This window comes from Pempheris klunzingeri, chromosome 22, assembly GCF_042242105.1.
Source record: "Pempheris klunzingeri isolate RE-2024b chromosome 22, fPemKlu1.hap1, whole genome shotgun sequence".
Taxonomy (NCBI): domain Eukaryota; kingdom Metazoa; phylum Chordata; class Actinopteri; order Acropomatiformes; family Pempheridae; genus Pempheris; species Pempheris klunzingeri.
This window is the reverse complement of record NC_092033.1, coordinates 7,787,915-7,802,656: the sequence shown is the minus strand read 5'-3', so window position 1 is coordinate 7,802,656 and position 14,742 is coordinate 7,787,915. Positions and strand designations below refer to the sequence as shown.

The window sequence follows — 14,742 nt, the reverse complement described above, 5'->3', positions numbered from 1 at the left end:
CAAAACAACACTTGCCCTATAATGGCGGGCGGCTGTCATATTGTTATGACAGCAGCGCGTAGTTTTAATACATACAGCGCTCAACATGAAATAAAACGTAAATATGTGCGCATTTGTCTGACAGAATTACTAACAATCGTTGCAAACACACGACAGATGTTGCAGCTTGTTTATGACGTTTTAGTTCGATTCTGTTGCTTTAATGTCAAACGTGAATAAAACGGCTTCTATGTTGTCAATGCGACGTAACTACGTAACACAATTCCGCAGCAGCACGAGAGCAGCTGGTTACAATGTAACAACCAGGTCGCTCGACCGCTGCCCTGGAACGCCGCTACGAAGCTCGAGGGTTCACGAGCGGGTGAGCAGGCGTCGAAAGCTGGCAGCCATGGCCCGGAGAGACATGGGCCAAACTGGGCTCTGCGGCCGCTCAACTCGGTGTAAACCTGCTTTGCGGCGTTCAGGTTTAAATAAGAACCATCCCCGAGTGGTCTGCGGGTTCCTGTGCGACGTTCAGGGGCGCCTTTTGAGCGGTAGCTAGTCCGAAAACGGGACCGTCCAGACAAATTAGGAGGCAGACAACTGCACACTCCGGGCCACATGTTCAGATCCCGAGAGGGTGAATCCACGACGAGCCAAGAAACTATAAAAGGACTGAACTCTAGCTCACTTTCATTAAAACACAAAGTCAAACTTTATGAATTAGCTTCAAGTGAAATTTAACGAGAAAAAAATACAGTATGATGGCCTACCTTTGGGTGGCAACATGACCTCCCCATTTTCTCTCTTCACTGCAGAAGTGTTGTTAAATCTTCTGATATCGTTGTTGTTGTTGCTGCTAATGTTACTCCCGGCTCCGGAGGTCACCAACAGTTTATGTTTCTTTTTCTCCTCTCCGCCTCCTTTCCCCTTCTCCCTGTCGCTCTCCCGCTGTTTATCTTTATTCGGTTTCTTGGGTTTGGAGGAGGAAGGCGCTTTGTGGAGGAAGAAATCGCTCTGTTTGAAGACTTTGTGTGTGTTTGTCGGTGGTTGGGCTCCACCGGTAGCAGGCACCGGGGGGTTGTTGCTGCCCGTCTTGACCGGACTGAAGCTCCACAGACCCGGGCTGCTGCCATAACTCTGCTGCTTCGTGGGCTGCTGGAGTTTCTCTCTGCCGCTGCCGTTGCCTCCCACTCCTCCTTCCCTGCTGAGTTTCTTGGCTTTAACGATCCTCTCCTCGACTCGGACCTTCTTGGGCGGCGGCGGGTTGAGATCCCGGGAAGACTGAGAGCGGTTGTCAGGGGCTCCCTTCGCCTCGGTCGGCTTTGCGAGCGGGCTTTTGGCAGAGGCGACCGCCGGGCTTACCGCAGTAGCAGCGGCAGCAGCTCCGGTGAGGTGAGCGGAGCCCAGCGAGTCAGCCATCTTGATGCTTCTCTCTCTATTAACTCTGTTTCCCCAACGGCCGCCGCTGCTGCTGTGTTTCTGCGCGACGTGCTAGCAGGCAGGGAGGGGCGGGGCCGGCGTTTGACTGACAGGCAGGGGGCGGGGCTAGTGCTTGACTGACAGGCAGAGAGGGAAAAGACAGGGGCGGGGCTTAGCGGCTGTGTATCCACTGTTAGTGTATTTATTTAAAAATATTACATTTAATGTATAATAATAATAATAATAATAGGATGATTATTGGTTAAGAGTTATTCATTAATCACTGATTAATCTAACCCAGTGCAGACTGCCTTAATTAGAATCAGCATCAGAATCATATTTATATAAGGTTTTCACATTACACAGAATTAGCCTTAGTATATTGGTGGATAATATTAAACAGACCAGATTAAACTACCCTTAACTACACAAATATAGAATATTTACAATATAAAATATGAGGAAAATATGTGCAGTATATCTGTTTATAAAATGAAAGAGTTGTACAGTTTGTACAGGAAACCTGCAATTAAGTGGTGCACAGAACATAAAAGGTGCCTGGACAATCATTAGTCCAATACTGCACAGATGAGTCAAATGTTACATTTATTATTATTGCATGCAACTAACAGTCAAAACTCTGAAGAAATATCATCTGTAATGAAGTTTGTCGATTTACTGATCAATTAGAGAAACCATTTCAAAGCTATCCTTACTGTAAATACATTCAAAGTTGTGTGTAACGGGAAAACCCATCACTAAAAAGTGTTTTTGTGGTTGTGATTTAAGGATAAGGTTTTAAGGATATAAAGGATGTCAATCAATCAGTCAATCAATTAGTCCTGGCAACCTGTACACAGGTGCACATACTCAAGAGCTGCCCAAGTTAAATGACTCCATTAATTGATTGGCAGAAATCCATTACCAGCAATTCCAAAATTTCCCTGGTTTCACCTTCAGAATTGTGGATTTGCTTTGTTTCTTCGTCTTATATGATTGTAAATTTAATGTCTTTAATTTCTGGACTGTTTGCCCAACAAAACACAGTGTCTGAAGACATCACGCTGGGCATGAGGTAACTGTGAAATGACACTTTACATTGTTTTCTGACATATGGAGATTAATTAGATAAAAGTTGATGTAATCAGGCCCCAGTGCATTTTTTCTCACTAACATCAATCTTAAGATGAAGCCTGTAACACAAACATAATTGAAGATTTTGAGCTTCATGACAAACTGGTACTTAGTGTTTCACCAGCTGTCATTAATCAAAATGTAAGCCAGTTTTAGCCAAGCAATGCTGGTTGGCAGCCTTTTAAGACCCCCGCACTGATGGAGGTTTCCATCCCGTGACACAATACTCTAAATATTTTGCTTTACACTTACAATATTTTGGATTTTGGAGACTCGGCATCCACATTGTGCAGTAAAAACAGAGCCTACAGTGCTTCAGTTAAGGCTGAAATTGGTCTTGAAGCACATTAACCCCACACCGTGACAGGAAGGAGCACAGGGTGGACTTCACATTAGTTCTTGTCCTTCGCTCTGCTGTTTCCTCCAGGGTGTCCAATCTAAAGGCACATCCACTTCCACCTGTTAAATCTGCTGTGGCGTCTCTTCTCCTGAACACAACCCTAAAAGAGAGCACACAGTGCCCGCAGCTGGCGGACAGAACACATACAGAGAAGTGTGGCGATGGCGGTGGATGGATGATTGCTTGTTGAAATGGAAACGTCCTCATCAAAGGGATAAACTTGCCCTCTTTCATCTAATCTTCACGACTGGATGAGTTTATCACACACAGGACACGTCATTATGGAGCACCATGGCGCTGTTTACTCTTTGATTTATTGAGATGAAAACAGTTTCTTCACTCGGACTGATTGGCAGAGCTCTCCGTACAAGGCCTGTCAGCGTGTGACAGCCAACCGTGAATGCTAAACATGATTAGCACAAGGCGAGTGGCGAAGTTACAACTGGCCATAAACGCTGTGACGAGATTATTGTATGATGCAAGTAAGAAGTGGAAATCTGATGTCTGGGAGAAGAATGACATAAAGTAAATGTGTCAAATGCATCCAGCATCTACTATATGCGACTAATACACCTAAAAATAATCTGGTCGAATACATTACACTGTATATTCTGGGCTTTAAAGCAGAGCTGACACAGTTTTCAGTTTCTTCAGATGGCAGCCTGCTGCTACTGCTCGCATACACTGAACACTGATTGGCTATATTTATAAGCCATTACATAACATGTTAAACTGCTCCATGGGAAAACTGAGGTGACCCAGTTAAGATAGCAACCTGGCTTAATTTATACAACACAGAGAGGGAGATAGGGAGAGTGTGTGTGTGTGTGTGTGTGTGTGTGTGTCAAAGAGAGTGTGTATTCGTAACAGCAAGGAGAAAAATAAAGGGGAGAAAGTTAGAAACTGTGCCGGAGGAGTGGTTAGACACCTGTGTGCTGAACGTACTGATAGTGTAGTAAAGTACAATGTGAGTATTCTTAGTGATTATGATGTGCGGAAACTGTAATTCACATTCATTCATTAGTATTACGGCTCGGTTTTTATCTGATATATCATCTTTTTCTTGATTCTTTTTAGTGTTATGTTATGTCTGTTTTCTAAAAAAAAAAAAGCCTTGTATTAGAGTCCATAGAATGAATCAATGAAACAGATGAATGATGTAAATGATATGTAAAGCATCACAGATGTGACATATGAACCCCTGCCTGGCTGAATCTTCTTTTTTTTTTTTGCTACACTACAGATTCAAAGCAGACATGCTCAGACATGTCGATGCATATAAAGCTCCTAATGTGTTACAGGACATGAAAAATGACATATGGACGTGATAACAGGGCTAAAACTAGATTTACTCTATGGAATCTCCTGATTTATGTTTATTAGGGGTCAGATCTCATCCAGTTCCCATTTACTTTGTACATCTAATGTGTTGCCTGTTTAATTCATGTGAATCCTATTGTAGAAGTAAATAAAAAACTATAAAATATAAAAACTAAAATAATAAAAACTTTAACTTTTTTATTATTCTTCCATCAATGTTTCAAGTTCATGCGTCTATTAGAGCAAACTAACGATCAACACTGAATGCGATTTCCCTGTGTGTGTGTGTGTGTGTGTGTGTGTGTGTGTTCACTTGTGCTAAACAGCAAATAAAGTTAATCAGTATTTCTACTCTCTGCTGTAACCACGTCTGCTCTGCACATAAAGTAATGTATTGTAATGAACTGTATAATCACTCTGAAATGAGCACTCTCTACAGGTGAGCAACAGCAAATAATCACAGTATGTCTTCCCACCTGCTGTGCCTGTGTGTGTGTGTGTGGTGCATACAAATGTGAAACCCTCAAGGTCTCTGTGTAAGACAGTGATTATACCGCCTGCTGTGATTAATTAAACGGCATATTATTTGTGCGTGTGTGCATACATTCGTCTCGGCGGATCATCCAGGTGTGAGAGGATTTCCTGCTGTGACCCCCCCCCCACACACGCACACACACACACACAAACACACATATAAACACACACACACAAAAATTGACATAAACAGATTATGTGTGCAGAGCTGTTCGCCAGTAGGACAGAAAAGTAGAAAAGTTGTGGCTTCAGTCAAGTGACGTATTAACCGCTTGACTGCACTATATTGTAAATAAAATCATATGAACACACACACACACACACACACACACACACACACACACACAATCTGCGCATATAATTCATCATTACATCATCATTACATCATCTCATAGCAATAAAAACAAAGAGTTGTCTCATTACTTAATGTTCATTTTTACTGATTGATTTCTGCAACATACAAACATTTTGGGTGTGTATGTGTGTGTGTTTATGTGTGAGGAGGGGTATGGGGGTGGTGGTGGGCGAGGGGGGTTGAGAGTCCCACAGGCGGGGATGAGCAAGCAGCAGCGAATCACATCGCTCACGCTCACGCCGCTAAAAGTGATTGGAGGAGAGGGGAGAAGGGGAGGGCGGGCTCTCACTTAAAGGCACAGGTGGGCTCTTTTCTGAGATCGAGGCTAGTGTGCACGTGAAGGGGTTCGGTAGGCAGACGTGGTGGATAAAGAGAAAGAACTGGAAAAAAGAAAGTGATGAGAAAGTTTAAAAGACTTTTTTTTTTCTCAACACGTCTATTAGTCAGTTTACTTGCACGTTTCGTTACTTTGAACCACCGGGAAGTTAGAGATGCATTACTAAAGTGAACCGATCCACTGGCCCACGGACGTGTTGAAATTGACAGGCTTTTAAAAATTCAAAAGGCAGAGACGAGGGTGGGAGGGATGGAGGGGGATAAAAGGGGGTGAAACAGCAGGGGAAGTACGAAGGAGGCAAAAGAGGGGAAAAATAATGAGATGCTCCTTGTCCGGAGCAGGAGATCCATCTCTGCTGCATGTTTTACATTAAAAGAGGGCAAGCTGAGAGACGAAAAAGGGAAATCAAAGAGTGTAAATCAAAATGGTTGAAAGATAAAAAAAGACGGGGAGCGTATGTGAGAAGAGAGAAGTGGGGGTTTGGGTGGGAGCAGTGGACTTGTGACGCAACAAACAACCGCGTATACAAAAATAACTTTTAAAATACCATTTACAAAAAAACGACCATTATTATTATTATTATCATCATTAATATTATTACAATCTTATTCGAAGCCCGTTGCAGCTGACTGAAAGGGGGCTTTGCTCGATGCTTTTCCTCTGCCAACCAATTAAAACGGAAAATTTGCAATCTTTTTAAGCATATAATTCGAACATAAAAATAAAAAATTAAACAAACCCTGAAATAATTGCCAGAAGCAAAAACAGAAGGGCAGCAGAATAATTTACAGTTTGAAGGGAAACATCGTGTAGGGGAGGACTCATCATCATCATCATCATCATCATCATGCACTGACTTTCTTACATCTTCTGTTAATAAGAATATTTAAGAGATAACAAAAAAATCTGAAATATTATATACCTAAACTGCCCTGTACAGTTCTTTATCTTTATAAAACAATGCATATACTGTGTAGTTACGGTAGTTAATGAAGGAGAAATTAGCAATAAAAATCAGGAGAAAACAGTAGTCCTGGGTCCCTGTCTGCTGTTGTCTTATTGGAGCTTTGTCTCACACACACAGAAGCAGGTTCGGTATGATTCTTTAATTTGGCCGCCAGATGAGAAGCCGCACAAGACCTGTTTGTAGAGGAGGGCTTTGTTTTGGGAAACTGGACTGTATATTAATCTGTCAAGTCCCATAAGAGTTTCAGGTGATCTGTAACATTCCTACTCCGAAACACTGAGCTTTATTGTGAGCAAACTGGCTGCTAAAATTAAAAAACACACACATATATATATATACTGACTTCCATGGTCGTTCATCTCAAGGCCTCACCAACAGGAGGAGAATGAGAACAGAGAGGGAACAACAACAGCAAAAAAAAAAAAAACAAGACAGTGCAGAGGAAAAAAACAGCACATTTGAGTCCCAAGTGAAGACTAAGAGAAGTGAGCTGAGGAGAGAAGCCAAATTAAGGAGGGTTGGACAGGTCATTGGCTGTCTTCTCTGAGAGGCGGACTAAGGCAGGCTAATGGTCCCAGCAGTGAGAGCCAGAGTCACAGAGCTGATGAGTTTGAGCATCACTGATACGTTTAAAGGTCATTTTAAGTCCGCAGAGACTGGAAATAGGAGAACTGTTGGACACACAGTTGGGAATTTTGCTTTAAATGTTGTCTGAAGACATATTTCTGCCTTTTTGCCACTAATATTTGCTTTTTACTGTGAAATACTTGAGAAGGGAACATCAGTCTTTGGTTAAACTTTTTGCAGCTCATGGATGCATTCAAACTCTGGAAATGATTTTAATAACCACAAGGCAAAAAAGGGTGGGAGCTACCGTTTTAATCACCCACTTCAGATTGCTATTTGTGCTCTATGGGAGCAATAAACACAACTGGAAGATTATCAGATTGTTTTGTTTAATTGCTCAAAGAATAAAATCCAGTCTCTAATTTCACCACAGGGACATGATTGTTACTGCCACGAAATTAGCAGGTATTTAAAGGAAACGTTTGTCATTTTGGGAAACACTCTTGATTGCTTCCTTGCCAAGAGTTAGATTGATGCTGCTCTCGTGTCCGTGTGGTAGATCTGAAGGTACAGTTAGCAGCCGGTTAGCTTAGCTTAGCATAAAGACTAGAAAAAGAGGGAAGCTGATAGCCTGGTTCTGTTTAAACCACAACTCTACAACTCACTGATGTATCTAATTTGTTTAAGCAAACAAAAAATCATTTACTAAGGGGATTCTGTGCTGAATTACTCCTTTAACAAAGTCCATGTTCACCACCAAGTCATCTTTACCTTTCGGTGTTTGTGCAGATTGATGATTGATTGACAATAAATGAATTACAAGACAACAAAAGGAGAAATGTCACAGCGCTGATGCCCTCCACTTCCTCAACCGCACACACAGTCACACATGCAGTTCCGTGACAGCAGGAACACGCAGCAGACGAAAGCGCCATGAAACGCTGTGGTGGGTCAATTATCAAGCAAGCAATAGCGTGGCTGTTCACAAGAGAAGTGCATTTCTCCTTGCTGGGTCTTTCTGTTCCTCTGTCTCTGTCTGCTTGCGTCTCTCGTTCTCACACACACACACACACACACGCACACACACACACACACACACACGGCAGGCATACAGACAATGCGACCTGAGTGGAGAAATGTGTTTTGCTTGTGAACAGCCAGGCCACTGCTCACCGGCGATATCCATCACAGCGCCGCGGAGGAAGGCTGATGAATGATAGCGAGAGCTAAAATAAAAAAATTTAAAAAGTTATGGGAGAGGGGAGAACAAAGAGTAACTGGTAAGGCGATGGAAGTGAAGCAGAGTAACATAATCTTGAATAAATAGCTAATTTGGAAAATCGATAACACACTTGGTTCAGGGGGTTTATGAGATGCAACGTCGTCATGAAGAAATGTTTTTAGAGAGGCTTGGGAAAACATTATTTTGATGCTACAACATGCACACTTAGACCAAAGTGTGAAGTGTAGAGCACTAATGTGAACCTACGAAAGATGTACCTGCCCTTCAGTGAGTTTGGGAAGTGCTGGTAAGTGGACTTTGATACCTATGGACAGAGCCAGTCTAGCGGTTTCCTCCTGTTTTCAGTCTTTATGCTAAGCTATGCTAAGCTAACCAGCGTCTGGCTCCAGCTCCATGAGAGTGATATGAAACTTCTCATCAGACTCTCGGCAGGAAAGTGACAAAGCTCATTTCCCAAAATGTCGCACATCTTCTTAAACATCCGCAGAGTAGGATTCCCACTGACCAATGTGATGACCAAACTCAGTCAGTCTGAGACTCTGGTAAACAGGGAGGTCACATAGAAATATGAAGTACTAGAGCTGAAGTTACTGCAGCGAACACAAGCTGGCGACGGTCAGCTCGAGTGCTTCTGTTTCTATGCTGATCCTTTGTAATGTAGCACCAGCACACAGAGAGAGGGAGAGAGAGAGAGGGAGAGAGGGAGAGAGAGAGAGAGAGAGAGCACCCTGGCAACCTGTACATACCCAACAGAAAAGGTTGCATCATGGGTAACAGATTATCTTGGTTCGCTTTGAAGATTGTTGTTCATTCAGTAGGAGGAAGCAGACACCTTCTGGGAGTTCAGTTAAACCTCAGGAATCAGCTTCCACAGTAGCTTTTCTTCTGATTAAAGATAATTCCTGATTTATGATGAAAACACTTTTGTTTCTCATTTGGTATGAAAGAAAATGTTCTTCCTGTCAATTTAAGGAGAACACTTTTTATTTAACTCCTGCATCCCTCTTTGTTTGGCACCAGAATGGACAAACTTTTATGATGTGTCTACAGCTCAGACAGAAAAACAAAACCCTTCCTTAATCTACTCCCGAGTCACCACAATCATGGGGGGAAAAAAAACAGGAATTATCCTTTAATCATTAACAGGAAAATAACCAGACTGATCCCAGGTCAGCATCTAAAGAAGTCAAAACCTCTAACATCAGCAAGCTGAGCGAGAAAACGTGGGCTTTGTTCTAAAATGGACAAGCCACTTGACCAGTAAGTGTTCTTTGCACAGTGGCACTTTGAGGAAAGGATAGGGGAGGAGGGGGAGGAGGATGAGGAGGAGGAGGAGCTCAGTCTGATGAAGGTGTTGGCACAGAGATACACAGAAGGTGTTTCTATGTAAAACTGTGCTGTCTGTGTAGCATCTATCAAGGTGGTTTTTGGACCAGCCAGGTGAGATCGGTAGAGTCCATCTCCTGACAAAGGGAGGACACTGTTGGTGTACGGGCAGACGGACCGTTCCATCATGTCCACTCCAGGGGGGGTTCCCGAGGGCCTTTGGGCTGAATGCAGCGGTTACCGAACCCTGACAGAGGAGGGACAAGAAGTTCTTAGCTGGGTTTGTTTTGCTTAAAACTGAATAAAACACATCCAGAATTTTTATTCCATGGAGGAAAAAGGTGCCTCCAGTTTTTGCCCGGTCTCAAAACCATCAAACAGTTTCTGCGCATGTGGCCCAAAGCTACGTTTCCCATCAGCAAAAGCAATGCCACACATCAAAAAAATGATGACATTAAAAGAAACCATGTTTGTCAGCAAAGCGTTGTGCACATAGACTAAAAAAAAATCATTGCATGAGCAAATAATATCCGTGCCCCTCCGGAGGGTCGACAAGTGGAAACCTCACCAACGACGGCGTCCAGTCACGGAGAAAAAAGTGAAACTCACTGACAGCATGTGTGTGAAAGAGCAAAGACAGCAGACTTACCCACCCAGCTCTGCCTTGCTGTCTGTTGCTGTGGTGCCAGCAGATGCAGGGTCAGTCGGAGATGTCTTCTTAACACACTCTGACACATCTACACACAGGCAAACACACACACAGATTAATGGGCTGGAAGCATTGTCTGAACAGCAAACAGTGGTGTTGTATAATAGTTTCAGAGAAGATTTGAACTGCATCAGTTTTACTGAGGGCAGTCGTTTATCAAAATTGTAATTAGTACCAGCTTGTTATTATTTCTGCTTTATTCTAACAATTTAACTTTAATCTAGTTTGTATAAATCGCTTTATATATTAATACAACAAAATCTTTGGCTGGCTGATTTAACACATGTAGGCCTGAGGCACAAATAGCCTAATTTGAGTTGCATCATAATAATAACAACAATAATAACTTTTTTGGTAAAATTCAAGCATTTTTCAGGCACTTTCAAGGTACATAATCCAAAAATTCTCAGACTCTCCAAGCTTTTATCACACCTAAATTGTTACTAAGAATGCAATTGGAAAAAACTGTAGAATTCCTTTATATCCACAGCAATCATTGTGTATTGTCACACGTCAGACAAATGTAACAATGGGATTGTTTCATTTTAAATATTAAAACATTTTTGGGTTACATGAGTGACTGTAGGTGAAAAATCAAGCACATTTCAAGGACTCCATTCAAATTCAAGCCTTTTCCAAACCTTTAAAACATGACTGTTTATAAAAGCTACTTCTATTCATAACTTGTAAAAAAAACAATTGCAGAGTTCAAGTCAAACAGTTTTGATTGTTCCGTCTCTGTCACACATGCGCGCACACGCTGAAATTACTGAAGCAATAAATTGACAGTAACCATCCTAACACATCCTCAGCGTGCGGATAAGCAGACACACAGATTCATTCACATTCATTTCACCTCTCCATAGATATGTTTCATCTTTCCCCCCTTTTCTCTCTCTTTCTGTATCCCTTTCGTTCTTGTTATTTCCCGCTCTCTTGCTTTTACAGCCACCCTTTCGACAAAAGCTGTCAATCTTATCGTGTGCAGGTTCATTTGTAAAACACTGAAGGCCTGTTTCCTGCTGACTAACCACCGAACAGAAACACAGACGACGACGACAAACGTACAGAGACTCCTCTGCACGGAGCAGCGTGCAGATAATCAGGACAGAAATGGACAGTGTGTTCGTACCTTTGTGAGAACCGCTCCATTCAGCTGAGGCCGACGTTCTCGCCTCCAGAGGGTCTGACGGAGAGAGCAACAGAGAGAATGAGTGCAACAACAAAAGAGCAAGATGACAAATCAAAAATACATACAGGCATTAAACACACACAATCCCACACTTTCACACACTTCATGTTCCTTCATACTTCAGCCTCACAGTGTGAACACTTGGGGCACAAGCTGCACTGAGGCCTTATGCTCACCTGTATTTAGGCTGAGCCGCTGCACACAAGCGAGAGCTAGGACCCCTCTTAGATCATAAACAGAAGACGATGGCAATGAGGAGATGGGTTAAGAAACTACAATAAACCCTCAAGATACTGTTCTTATTTCCTATTGTGCCACTGTACCCTTAGTACTTTTCCTCATCTGTATGAATCCATTTCTAAAACACCACAAAAACAACAAACTATTACTGTGTCTCAGCTTCACTCTACACACTCACTGTATACCATGTGCACTATTTAATAACACTTAATAACGGGTTTTCAGTTGGCGTACCAAGAAATCAGCAGATTTCACTGTTTTATACCAACAGGAAACAATACAATACAATACAGGCATGTTTTCAGTACATCGTCAGTTTTCCAGTAATCCAGTGTGAATGAATGTGAAGTACAGACTGGGACACAGCTTGTGATTGATCACAGTCTCTTTCAAAGATGGGAAATAAATAAAAAAAAAACAACCTTGCAGGTCTGAAATCCTGCCAATGGCTCCCCCTTGTGTTGTAAAACTAATAAAACCACAAAATAAATGTGCATCCTTTTAAAAGACTGAAAATGTTTTAGCTCCTTTTCCATCTCGTGAGCTCTGGTGTGGCTGAATATTTTAATGCTACGCTCTTCTAAAATCAGAGGTCTGATACCTGCAGCATGTGTGTCCATCTGTATGTTTGAAATGAGGATGAGAGTGACTGTGCTCTACCTGTATGTACATTATAATGTGCCGGATAAGAGGGTCAGGTAAAAACTGTTGAATAAGAGCTGAAAACTCAATTTTCAGCTCCCATCAGAGGCTACCGACTGTAGCAGACAACCACTGCTGAGGGTTTCAATCACACCACAATGCATTAGTGGTACACATCACCCACTGCTCACATTCATTGATCAGTCCACCTTCCTGACCAGACATATAAAAAACACCAGAGATGTATCCTGGAGGTGTCCACAGCACTGGAAACACGCCTGTGGATCTTGACCAATGCAAACGCACCTGTGGCCAGTATGAAGGACTCAGGGGTTCTCGCAGGGAGGGGGGGAGGGGAGTCATCGCTGTCCCAGCAGTCTGGGTTAAAAGGTCAGAGGTCAAATGAGAGGCAGCGTTAATCACTTGGCCAAGAAGAGAGACAAGAGAGCGGCAGTCAAACGTAAACTTTGCAGAGAGAAGCTCAAGTGCTGAAACTCATAACAAGTGTTTCCTCGATTCCTTCTCCGAAGAAGCCCTGATTAAATCTTTTTGGTCACCATGCACAGAAAATTTAAAACAACATAGACAGACAATAAAAACAGGTATTGACTGTATTAATCATGATTTACAATAACCTGTTATTTAAAATGAATTTATTTTCATTTTAGAGGTGCAGCTAAACTGTAATGTCATTAGTATGTTTATTTCTTTTATGAATAAATAAAACGTTAATTTATTCATTTGTTGTTCTTTGGTAAGTCACAGACACGCTCACACAAATCCAAATTATGTTTATTTATTTCTATTGCAAATTTGTGCTCATCTTTTCTGCTGTTGCGCATTTGTTGTTGCTGTTGCACTTTGTTCAATTTCCTGAATTGTTAAACATTATATACAGGTACTGTTTTTTTTTATTTTAATTCATTAACTATATTGTGAATATATCATAAGTTAATGTCAGTATTCAATGATTTGGCAATAGCCCTTTGAATTTGAAAAGATGCACTCAGACGTAACAAGGTGCTACAATCTGCATTTGAATCATCCTTTTCATTGACTGTGAGGAACCCCAGACGTGTTTTCACAGTGGAAGACGTCTGACCACATGCGACTAAATGTATCAGTCATGGTGTCTGTAATGTCTGTAATACAGAGATCTGTACCAACGCTGAGACCGATGCTATAAAATGACAGCGGTTTATCTCTATTAGTTTCAGAACCGCTGTTAGAGGAAATATGTACGTGTAAAGATGAATAATAATAATTCACATGGGGTGAAAATAGCAGGACAGCCCTGCTTCCCCACACTCCTCTGTAGATTTATTAGCCAGTAAAAAACAGTGACGTGCTCCACACAGTCAGGATTATATTTCTTTACACTCTCCCGATCTTATCTTCTTTAAATTATTTCTCTTAGATACTGTTTTTCTATGTTGTTTAGAAATATTTCCCATGGGTCATCGCTCAATATGATGAGCTCTTTCTGCAGTATCATATGAGAGGGAAGCGATGCAAAGGGAGATGGATTAAGGAAAATATTCTTGTTTTGAGTTTCAGCTGGTTCAGTACAGACCACAGTGTATCTGTTACTGGTTCAGCCCAGGCTCAGCAGTTAGTTTAATGTTCACCACACTAACTCAATTATCTCTGACTCTTAACGGGGCCCGACAATGACAACTTCCTGCTTCTCCTTGACAGAAAGCTACATTTAATCCACTGTTCATATTCAAGGGCAATATTCAAGTAGTAATTTTGTTTTAATGACCTTATTACTGACCGTGCATGTGCCTGTCTCTTTCTAAGTGAAACCTGGTTGGACTTTAAAGGAAGCCGGACACCTTAATTATATTTTTTCCCACTTAGGAGGGGGATTGAAAGGAAGGGGAGCAGCTGAAATTTACTCTGAGGCTCTGACGGGTTGAGATATTACCTCTGAGTATTATGTCATAATTAGAAAATGTCAGCCTCATTTGCTGGCAGAGACCATCTACTGACACTAAAGTTATGCCTCTTTAATGGCTAGTTTTCTGATCTCCAGTCTGTCTTTCACATCGTTACAGATGTATTTCATTGGGTGATTTAAATATACAGGACACGCACATTTGCACATTTAGTTGCCAGTTTATTAGGTACATGTAGCTTAAACTATCAGATTTAGAGAGGTGTTGAATCGACGTTTTGATCATTTTGAAGGATGTAGTTTGTGGTGCTGTTGAAGTCTACTGCATTAAACACAGAGGTGCTTCTGTTATGGAGCCAGCCCTCATTGTTATGAATGGGGCAACGAAATAATACATGTAATAATAAACTGAACTCTAGTAACTGATATTGCTAGAAATCCAAACATGTGATACCTTGATGGATACCCCTTTTAA

At 41.8% G+C, this 14,742-nt stretch overlaps 2 protein-coding genes across 4 annotated transcripts in view; both read right to left on the bottom strand.

The window, feature by feature from the left end:
• Window positions 1-1,402, bottom strand: part of LOC139221877 (lysine-specific demethylase RSBN1L-like) — a 33,546-nt gene extending 32,144 nt beyond the window's left edge. Inside the window, exon 1 of the mRNA XM_070853824.1 lies at window positions 753-1,402. Coding sequence (XP_070709925.1) covers window positions 753-1,401 — 649 coding nt within the window. The 5' untranslated portion in view covers window position 1,402. The remainder of the gene's footprint in view (window positions 1-752) is intronic.
• Window positions 1,403-7,818: 6,416 nt separating this feature from the next.
• Window positions 7,819-14,742, bottom strand: part of ptpn12 (protein tyrosine phosphatase non-receptor type 12) — a 44,230-nt gene continuing 37,306 nt past the window's right edge. Inside the window, exons 15-18 of one of the 3 annotated variants that reach the window (XM_070853981.1) lie at window positions 12,674-12,745; window positions 11,426-11,479; window positions 10,234-10,321; window positions 7,819-9,831 (exon numbers count right to left, since the gene is read on the bottom strand). In XM_070853981.1, the coding sequence (XP_070710082.1) occupies window positions 9,822-9,831; window positions 10,234-10,321; window positions 11,426-11,479; window positions 12,674-12,745 (224 nt within the window). In that variant the 3' untranslated portion in view covers window positions 7,819-9,821. The remainder of the gene's footprint in view (window positions 9,832-10,233; window positions 10,322-11,425; window positions 11,480-12,673; window positions 12,746-14,742) is intronic. The other 2 variants (XM_070853980.1, XM_070853982.1) reach the window with 2 other exon arrangements.